The following is a 10,981-nucleotide window of genomic DNA, read 5'->3' as shown; positions in this document are numbered from 1 at the left end:
GGAATGCCAGGAATGAGGTCTAAGGCTGGCTGGGCTCCCCTAATCCATTCTCCCAGTTCAGACCTGCACCCTCTCCTCAAACAGGCCTTCACAGTTAATTCAATAGTGACTGGCCCTGGGGCAAAGGCGAGGGTGGTTTGTGGGCACGCAGCAGGTTTGCTGCTCCTCGGGGTGGTTTTCTCAAGGGGTTGGTGTTTAAAGCCAGAAGTCTCCCAGTACTTTTCCCACCGAGTGGGTCATGGCTCTCCAGGACCTTGGCATGGGCAGGTCAGCCAGTGTTGCAGAGGACTTGCTGCCCATGCAGCACTGGTACCACAGCTGGAACAGCAGCTGGAAGATGCCCAGTGGGTACTGCCTGTCCCGGGTAGGTGCCCCGGCCAGAGGGGTCTGTCTTGGCTACTCTGTTTGGGTTGGACAGAGCCTTGGGTGACGTGGTCTGGTGTGAGGCATCCCTGCCCGTGGCAGAGGGTTGGAACTGGATGAGCTTTAAGGTCCCTTCCACCACAAACCGTGCTGTGATTCTATGAAACAAAACCGCAGGGTCAGCATCAGCTGTGGGCAGCAAGGGGCTGCTCAGCTGGTGATGGAGCAAGGGCAGGGGTTTGCTTTGGGGAAAGGTCCTCCATCCAGCCCACACTGTTGGGCACCACTGGCTTCAGATGCCTTCTCCCCCTCTTCCCTCCCAGCAGAGGGATGGACTCACTGATGTCCCCCGTGTTCACCACCATGGGACTTGAAGTCCCATAATGCAAACCAGTGACAAGGGAAACAACCCTCCAACCCCTCTGGCCTCAGCCACAAGCAAACCAAAGCCCAGCTCCACAGGGAAGTGGGTAACTCTCCCTGCTCAGGTGGCAATGCCAGCCTCAGGGGCATCCCTGCCTTGGGGCTGCAGGTACCTGATGGAGACCCAGGCTCTGGTGGCACAGAGGAGGAGGCAGAAGTCAAGCAGCCCTGCCATCTGGGGAAACATAATGGATGAAGCATATGGACAATTAAAAAGGCAATGGTGGTGTTTACCAGGAGTTGTTTTCCCAGCTTATTTTAATCCCTGCTTCCTGGTTGTCACAGCCCTGGGGACAGTGAGGTCCTCCCCTGCTCATGGGGGTTTTGGCATATGGAGACAGAATGGGGCATTTGCTCCATGATGGATGGGAATTTACAGCTGGATTCTGAGCTTACGGTCATGCCTCTGCGGCAGGTTTTGGGGGTTGTGGATTGGACCCTGCCACCCTTCTCTGGCTGGCTCTGCAAGTCACAGCCCTCCTCTTCCTCCTCCTCTGGGTCTGGGACAGAAACACAGTGTTTGCAATGTGAAAATTCCAGCTTAGGCAAAATATTGGCCACAGCAGAAATGGTTTTGGCTTTTTCTTCTTTGCCACTGGGGCTGGCTGTGCTAGAGTAACAGCGTTTGTCCATTATAGAAGCACCCTTTATAGGGGGATAACTGCTTGCTAGGTAATAATATATAATTAGCAAGGATCATCCCATAATCTAGTCTAATTGACAGAGACCATGGATGCTGTTTAGTGGACTGCCAGCAGAAGATTTAGAGGATTGTTAACTGCAGTGTAACCCTGGCATGGGCTTCCCTCTTTTGCATCCTTTGGCATGTCAGAGTCCCTTTGTGCCTCAGTTTCCCCTCCTGTGACATGCCACTTCATCCTTAAATGCTCCTTAAAATGCTTTAAAAGTGCTGCAGCCATTTAAAGGAGTGAGGGAGACTCAGTGTTTCTGGTGCTGTGCCCAGGAGCAAGGGTTTGCTGGCTGTGGCTGTTTCCTTCCCTTTACCTCTTCTTCCCTTCTTCCCTCTGTCCCTCCTCTGCTCCAGCCCCCAATTGCTGCTCCATTCTAATGCTCCTGCCCCTGTGGTGTGCTCACATACCCTGGGAGGGAAGTTCCTGGAGCCTCCTTCAGATGATCAGTGCTCCAAAAGACATCTGTGGCTGTTTCTTGCCTTAACATCTCTTAATCCGAGGCCAGCCCAGCAAACCCTTCCTATTACAGGGCTGCCAGGGAAGCAAATGAGATCTAAAAGTTTGGGTTCTTTGTGCAGAAACCTTTGAAGAGCCTCTTAAAAGATGAAAACCGGTGAGCTGCTGCGCGCTCCCTTTTCCAAAGGACAGGGAGGGTCTTGTCTGCTCCCGTCTTCTTTCGCCCAAGTAATTTGCAGCAGGACAAAGCTCTCCTGAGCCGTGTCTGCTGATGGGGAACGGAGCAAACTGATGCCTGGTGCTGCCTTAAACTTGCCTTTCAGAAGCCAGGGTCAGAAGTCAGCTCTGGCAGGGGTGAATTCTTGCTCTGTTCCTCGTGCTGCCCTGAGCCCACCCTGTATTCCCTAAGCATGGGCAGAGGGAGCAGGTGATGGTACCTCCATCTCCTTGCTGTGTGCAGCAGGTCTCCATAGGTCCGTCAGCTTTGTGTACTCTGCCACGGAAAGAATTCTGTGGGCGTAATGTGGTAGAAAAAGAACCTTTCTCCAGATTGGGTGCCTCCTTCATTTCATGTTCGCCCTGTAGTAAGGGAACCAGCTATTTCAAAGGCACCGTGCCAGAGAAACCCAGCACAAGGGAGCCACCGCTCAGCCCTTTCATCTTCCCTTTTAATCTAAAAGGGTTTCCCCAGCAGGAAGACAGGAGCTTGTGGAGAGTCCCTGGCTTTGTAACATGTCTTACCAGGACCCTGTGGCTGGTCTGCACAGCACAGCAGCAACCAAGGGAAACCAGAGGGGAAAGAGCAGGACCCCTGTGAGTGGGTTTGCCACAGGCAGACTGTAGCAGATGCTTCAGAGCCAGGACAGCCTTGGGAGTGATGTACTTCGTAGGGTTCAGGGCCCTTCCCCACCTTCTGTTTCGAGGGATTTCCAGAGGTCTACAGCTAGTGAATGGATCACAGCGCTGGGAATTGGCCATCCCTTGGCTTCCTGCTGTATCCATCACACAGCTCCAGTCTCCCCACCGGCTGCCTTGCCCAGGAAGGAAGAACTGATGAGTAGCAAACTGATTCAGTAGGTAACCTAAGGCATAAATAAACGCAGTTGTGCAGGTGAGATTGCTCCAAGGGGAGTATCTGGTCTTTACAGAGTAATTAAAAACTTGATTACTGCCAGGTATCGAGTATCCTGTTTCATATCCAGCATCACCCTTTGGGGAAATGAAGCACTTTTTGGCCTATTGCTTTTTCATCTCTGTTTCTGTCTTCCTTCCCGACCTTCCTTTCTGGTTTTGTCCTTAAAGCATTCCCTTGTTCCCTGCATTCCTCCTGTCCTGAGTCCAACCCTCAGGCACCTTTTCCAGTTTCTCCAGTCAGTCAGTTTTATGCAAAGCTGAGTCTGAATCTTCAGACTCAGATTCAGACTGATAGAAGGGCTGGACCCAGAGCTATATTAACTCCTTTTGAAAACAAGTTGGGCAAAAATGTTAGCAATTAAATAGAGGGAGTTTATAGGAGAGTTTTCTCCTCATTGCAATATGCCTGCATCCCTGAAGTTATTTCCCAAACAATAAATATTTGGCATGTGTTGAGAATGAAGTAAAAAAATCTCTGCACTGCATGCCCTGAAGAGCTGAAGGTATCCAAAATAGAGTAAAATAACAAATAAATCTCTCTTCCCTGAAGGCTCCTCAGAAAAGGAAGGTGTGAGGGACCACAAGAGGGCATGGAAAAGGCACTGGAAGAGGTGGGCCTGGCAGAGCTTTGCTTGTATCCCCAAGCAGAGTCTGATGGCGTAGGACAGAGTGAGCCTGTGGCGTGTGCGGGGCAGGAGAGCTCACATGCAGCTCTAAGTGGCTCCACAGTGTCTGTGGCCTTGGGGAGGCACTGGCTGTCCCATGCCTGCCTCAGGATGGATGGATGGATCTCAGCTAGGCCTGCTGAGAGTGGCTGGTTATCTCCTTGGGCTTGCAGCACTTCCAAAGGGAGGCACTAAGGAGGAGATGAGGTCAGGCTGTAGTTTTGCTTGCTTTCTAAACACACTTTGAGGACAAGGCTGGTGTTCCCACCAGCTCCCCATTCCTCCACCCACCACAAACACCACAGGGGTGCTCTGGCCCATGGCAGGACCTTGTTGATGTTGCTCTTGCTTTTAGATTTCAGTGTTATGTCATGAATGCATCCCCTCTGCAGGACTGCTTACTAGTAAGAGGTGAAAGAATCATCCACATCCCTTTCCCCCCTCTGTTGATTCCCAGGGGTGAAGTATAAAACAAAAATGGATCTTGCTGTGTTGCTGTTTTCAGACCAGAACTGCCATTGCTATAGAGCACTTCCCTTCCAGGCAGCAATTGTCCTCAGTTGTTACCTGCTCTGTGCACAATTTGGGTGATCCCTAGGCCTGTCCTGCAAACCAACATACAGCACAGTGTGAACTGGGTGTGTGTTCAGGTAAGCCAGAGTTCTCTGACTCTATCTGACCTGTGTGGGAAACTTCTCTGGCCTGGCTTTTGTTGGAACCAGAGTTCCTCATCTTCAGGATTTTTGCTTCTCACACTTTACCTAAATAGAGAAAACACAGCCCAGCACCAGGAGCAGAAGGCTGAGAACAAATGCTGCAGGTCTGTGTGCTACAGCTCTGGAAGCAAAAGCTAGGTTGTTCATTGATCCTGAACTCCCCCCATGACAGTCTGGCATACATGAACTCAATTACAGCTGTGCAGTTTGAAGTTATTTAAGTAGGAAATGGAGCTGATTACTTGTAAGAAATAAATTGAGGGTTTCACATCTCTTGCTACAGCCTGGTCAACAACTGTTAGGTCTTTATTGACATATTATCCAGGTAGTCACCTCCCATGTATCTGCCAGTTTCTCTCTTGTACTGTCTCCAACACACTTAACCTTAACTTTCCTCAGATGAAACGTCTGTACACCAGAGCATTGCTGTGCTCACAAAAGCCAGCTCCCTGAACACACCTTCACAATACGTACAGGAATAAATGGTCTTTTTGGCACTGGCCCAAGCAAACACAACAGGGTTTAGGTGTTTTTAAAAGAACCTGCAATTAGCTAATTAAACTTATGGAGTTTAACACCTCAGGTAAGTTTTGGGTGTTTCTTTAGCTTCTAGTGGCCACAGAAGAAAAAGTATTTAGCAGGTCCATATATGAGTCAGTCATGGTTTAGGGTGAAGATCTGAATATAGACTAACTCATCGTTTTCCTACTATGTTATTCATCTTTAAGTGACTCTTCTGATGTAAGAGTGCCAACCACAACCATCAAAAGATGCTTCCTTATGGCATATTAAGGCTTCAACTCCTATGAGGGCAAATAGGCAGGTTTCACTCATCCCCATACTTCAGGGTTCTGTTTACCCTGATAACTCAGATGAAGGTTTGTGACCAGTCCCTTGTGTACACACACACACACAGATAACAGAGAGCACTTTATTACCTAACAGTAGAGAAACACCGTGCCTGACACAGCCTTAATAATAGCTTATGGAGAACAAGATCACTTGTGGCACTAAAGAAATCGGAGCAAGTATAAGAGGCAATATTTCCAGTTTTTAATAACTAGAAGGAATTTAAACAATAGTTTGTTGCTTACATTTGTTCACACAATCATTCTGAACCATGCTCCTTTAAAGCCTTTAAAAGGACTATTTTTCTTGTAACCTAATTTTATTTAGAAAATTCATTTCAAGTTTCTTTATTCACATTACAGTAAGAACAAGCACCACATTTAGATCATTAGTGAGGTATGGAAGTCTGAGTGAGCTGCTTGTTAAAGAGCAGACACATTAGATAGCACCTATACTCCAGGGCATGCTGATTTTCATTCTAGGGATTTAAAAATGCCCACAATCACAGGATGACTGAACCTATGGAATAATGGGCAGTAAGTTACCAAAAACCATTTTGCATCCAACTCTGGAATGTAGCAAAGGGAAATCACCCGGCTTGACAGAACAGTTAGCTCTTGCTGCTGGCTGGGCCCAGCTGCAGTAAATGTGGCTGGTTTAGGGGTAACTGGAGTTTGCAGTTATCCACTAGGAATATCTTCCCAAAGACCAATTACCCTGAATTCCCAGTATTTTCTACCAACACAGCACAGAGCTGCTCCTTATGTTATATTCAGCTGATTACACCTGCAGATCCACATCAGGGATGGAGCTAAACTGAGGTATGACAAACGGGTGGAAGGGAGACACAGTTGAGTCAGCAACAATGGTTTTGTAGCAGGGAAATACACAGCAGAATAGAACAAACTTTCCTTGCAACAAGCCCAAGTCAGACTTACAGCACCACTTTCATCATTAGTAGTTCTTGTCTTCAGCAGCCCTGTTCATGTGAACATGAACAGGTTGTGAGTCACGCTGTCAGCACTGTCTGCACTCCTCTCACACCAGAAAGGGCTCCCACTTCCACAGAGATGTAGGCACATGAAGTTCTCACTCAGGATCAAGCACAACACCTCACTTTTTATGGCTCTTTACGAGTGCAGGGACAGTGAGTGTGCCAGCCTTGACTTCTGCTTGGATTTCAGGTTTGTGCTTTAATGAGAAGACAAGAGCTCGCACCATCCTGCGATACGGTGCGCTAATGAGACGGGAAGAGAGGTGAAAAGCTTCTCGCTCAATATTTTCAGCCAGTGGGTGATCAATCTGAAAACAGCAAAGTATAAAATTAGATCTTTACATTTAACAAGGAGACCAACTGATTGAAATGGGCAGTTTGGTGCTTTTCAGTGTTTCTTCATTAATCAGCTTAGATTCAAGGAAATCTACTTCTCCTCACAAGTGTAACAGGAAGAGCAATTTAATTCCACCCTAGCAATTAAGGAACAAGGCAACGTGGTCAGTAGCAGGGAACATATCCACATCTCCAGCTGGGTGGCAATACTTTGCCATCACAACAGGAAGCTAATCTGCAACTAGCTCTGGGTATCAAGCTCAAGTGCAATTACAAGCTAGGTTCTACTGTCTCCATAAAGCTCACTTTTGATCTTGCTGATATAAGGTACCTTGGATACTATTTTAAACTTGATTCCAACAGCAACTCTAAGACATGCCAAACACTTGGCAACTCTGCCTGGTGCTATAAAGGGAAATGTGGGCTCTTTGTGTGTAGAAGGAGGTGTAATTAACAATGCAGAAAGGGATTTGCTAAATGTTAATTATGCAGTTATTGCTTCAACATGTGCCAAAACCTGTAATTTAGCACAGCTCAGAAAAAAAATCCCCCACCCATCAAGAAGTAGTTTTAATTTCAGTTCAGCCTTTTGTCATGGGGAATCTCCCATGCTTTGCATGCAGGAGATTCCAGCGTGCCAAGTAGTATTCCTCCAAGTCCTACTCTGGTTTTGCCACCCATGACTAAACTGCCCCTCTGCTGGGCAGCACTAGAAGCCCCATGGATACACTCAGCCCCACCTTCCCTTCTCCTTTTTTGTCACCCTTTCAGGTGTTCCTGCTCCCCGTTTGCTGGACCTCTGTGGTTCTCCTTCCTATATATACTATCTGCCTATCTGCTGCTGTAAGCCCCCTTTCCACCCCTGGTGGGAGCTGCAAGCTAGAGGGCAATTTTTCCTTGCCATGCTTTCAAGGTAAGTCCTGTTCAGAGCCAATTCTGCTTTATCCAATACTACTCATTTTAGGGTTGCACTATAGCCTTTATGTCCCATTACTTCAAGACTTTACTACCACTCTTATCACAGTGCACACATGTGCTTTCCAAGAACTAAGCTTGCAGTGGGCTGGCAAAGGTAAGCTCCCACCTTTCTGAGGCATTCCTACAGCCAACCATCCTTTCATGCTGCCTCAGTCCTGATGGACTGGAAGTCGGAGAGATTGTTCTCACAGCTAGCAAACACACAGCTTTGAAACTCTTGAGTACTTATCACTTGACTTGCCATTTAAAATATAATTAATGAATAAATTAAAAAGCATAATTATTATGGCAATTTCACAGACCAAGCAAACTAGTCATTAAGCCTTACAGCAAAGCCCTGTTCATTTACTTAAAGATACCTGAGGGATCTGGTATTTATAACCACTTTATATACTGTCAACCTTGCCTCTCTGTTTTTGCAATAGATTTAAATTTACAAATGTTTAATTACTTAAATATGAAACACCCAAAAGGTCCCAGTGTTGGTTTCACAGCTGTTACGTAGTAGGAAAAACTTTATGTTCTATTAACTTCCTCCTCCTCTTGTATGGCCCAACTGCAGTAGATACACAACTATTCTGTTGACTGGCTGTGTAAATGAGAGCAAATACACCTCACTTACAATCAGCATGTTCACTTGGTTAACAACCCCCCCCAGAAATCATCTACCTTGGAAACAAAGCTACTTATAAGTGGGGACATGCAGCAAATCACTGAAAATAGGAAGAGATCATCTGGTCTTGTCCTCACTCTGCAGGCAGGACCAGCTTTACAGTAACTATGGCTGAAAAAGGTTTGTTTAACTTGTTCCTACAAGTAACTCTCTGAGCCAAAGACAAACAGATCTGAACATTACCTCTAGATCCAGGGCTTCACAAAGCAGCTTCCGTGCGTTCTTTCTGAAAGCCTCAGTCTTGGGATCACTCCTGACCTCTATTGAGGGCTTGTTTGAATGGTCTTTGATGAAAGTCCTCCACTCTGTGTAAATCTCTTTGGCAAGGCTGGCCACCTCGTGATCTGAATGCCTGCGCATCTTATTCACTGTGTGACCTGGAAAACAGGAACAGCTCCTTCAGGTCTGGGAGGTGGGCAAAGCAGAAAGGGCACCAGCCAAATCGTATCGGTGCTAAAGCAGCCACACGTTTTGAACAAACAACCAGGGGACTGAGCCAAATATTAGTATAGAATTATTAGGAATTAAACCTGAAGTTCTCACTCCTTGGCTGCTGCAGTGATTTTTGCTTAAGCAATTAGCAAGGAATTGACCTATTCCTGTGAAAATTACCTTCCCAAGTCACCAAGCTCTGGAGCAACACTTAGGTAACACAGGGCTACATTAATTTCCTACACAGATACTATTATCTGGTGAAATGCTGTTTTTAAACTGAAACACCCTTAAAGGAAACAGATGCTGCTGGTGATGGCTCATAGTATTTTAACAAGCAAACACCACGATGACTCCAAGCAGAATCTTTCCAATCTACAGCGCCTGTCACTGCAAAAGAGGTTTTCCTCTGAGGAGACAAAAGGGACCTTCTTCCAGCAGGGCAGTTCTCTCTGACCACTAGCACTGTCGGCCAGGAGATGTCACTGTTAGGCTTCGGTGGCTCTGGAGCCCAGCCGCATGCAGGCAAGCACCGGGAAAAATCTCGGGAAAAGCCATAAGCTGAATACAGCAAATAAAATGACAACTCAGAAGCACGGGAAACAGGCAGAGCGCATCACCTTTTCTAAGGCAACGGGGGCTCCCAATACAGACCCAGCTCCTCTAATGACAAAGGCCAGCACGACTGTCTCTCACACCAGGATGCGCTCCATGAGACAGGAAAGGCAGGGACCATGTGGTTTCACATTATCCCTTCCCCAGCTCCCATGAAAAAAAGCCAGGCATCGGGCTGTGTCATTTGCATGGAGCTGCCCATGTGCTGGGGGTTTCTCAGGGCAGATGCAGTAAGCAGCTCTGGGCCAACCTGAGGAGAATTTCTTCCACGTTCACAAGATTCAGGCAGGTCAAATAGATGAGCCACATCCTGGATGGCAAGAGAGCACCCAGGTAGCAGGAGAAGCAGTAACACAAGCAGATGCCCAAGAAGAGCTCTTCAAACATCTGGCCACAGGAGGGGTGATGCAGTATTTGGACAACCTGGGAGGAATGGGAGGATAGCTGCCTTTTTCAGTACCAGCTCTGAGAACTGCAGGCTGGATATCAACAATTTTCTGTTGGCAGCTACACTCATTTCTGAAGAAGCCTGCAAGCTAGTCTCTTTCGTACTGACAAGCCAAGCAGACACAAGACAGACTAATATTCATAGTCTATATCAGGCAAAATGTACCTATTTTTGTTGAAAGTAACACTTCCTTGGAAGGTATTTTCTTCTTCAGCTCCTCCAAAGCTTCAATCAGATTCTCTTTAGGTTGCCCAGGAAGCTCAAGCATAGATTTCCATCGTTTTATGTCTTCCACGACCACAACTCGCTGGAAAAGAGAAAAGCCATTAGGGAAGTGGAATCTTCTTCTTATAAATAAGGGCACTGGCTTCATCTCAGCTAATGAGGCTGTTATCAACACATGAATTATTGATTATGGCATGAACCAGAGTACAGAACATACGATGGGTTAGCATGATGGGTGCTTGCTTGAGATTAGCAACCTACTGTAAATCAAGACTGAAGTAACTAGGGAGCAAAGTGAGATGCTTCACCTTAGTCTGCCAAACTTAGGACGCATAACAGTGAGAAGTGTTTTGAATTTAAGGAGCCCATTGTATAAATGTCTCTTAATAGAAAAAAGGATTAGGAGGGAGGCAGCTAATTATCTTTAGTACCCTGGCAGGATCTGAATCCTGATCAGATTGGCTTTGAATTTAAAATAATGCCAGCAGGGAGAGAAACAAAGCATTAGGGAACATGAACACAAACTCAAGTACACTGGTCATCAGCAGTGCTCTTCGCCCTGCTTTTGCTACAGATCCTGACAAAACAGCTCTTTAAGGTCCCTTCCAATGCAAACCATTGTGTGATTCTGTGACCACAGTGAAGGTCTTGTATTTCAGATGTGAGTCATCTTGTAAAGATTTAGCAGTGGGATCAGCCGAGTGCTCTGTGCCCCATTCTTTTGCTTTCTGCCTTACATTAACAAGCTCTTTGGTGCAACAAGCGCTTTCCTGTTGTGTTTCTGCAGAGTGGTGGCTCAGCTCTTACACCAGTCTTGAGCAGTTCCACCATGCAACCAACTGAAGGGCTCTCCTCGCTGGGGAAAGCCGTGAGCCAGCTGGTGGTGTCACCTGCCTGGACCCGAGCTGTGTGCCCAGCCTGACCCTACACCACACCATTCGGGCAGGAAGGATCACAGGATGGTTTGGGTTGAAGGGACCTT

The 10,981-nt window shown here is 46.9% G+C and overlaps 1 protein-coding gene across 1 annotated transcript; it reads right to left on the bottom strand.

Annotated features, from left to right (window-relative positions):
* Positions 1-6,411: 6,411 nt before the first annotated feature.
* On the bottom strand, positions 6,412-10,081 carry TCEANC2 (transcription elongation factor A (SII) N-terminal and central domain containing 2; the record flags this gene model as incomplete). Its single annotated transcript, XM_010017423.1, has 3 exons — positions 6,412-6,600; positions 8,463-8,656; positions 9,940-10,081. Coding segments are annotated over 3 exons (525 nt in total), but the record flags the coding sequence as incomplete, so codon positions are not given.
* Between the last annotated feature and the right edge of the window lie 900 nt (positions 10,082-10,981).

This window comes from Nestor notabilis, unplaced genomic scaffold, assembly GCF_000696875.1.
Source record: "Nestor notabilis isolate BGI_N333 unplaced genomic scaffold, ASM69687v1 scaffold23666, whole genome shotgun sequence".
Taxonomy (NCBI): Eukaryota; Metazoa; Chordata; class Aves; order Psittaciformes; family Psittacidae; genus Nestor; species Nestor notabilis.
Note: the sequence above shows the minus strand (reverse complement) of the source record. Positions and strands in the feature narration are given on the sequence as shown.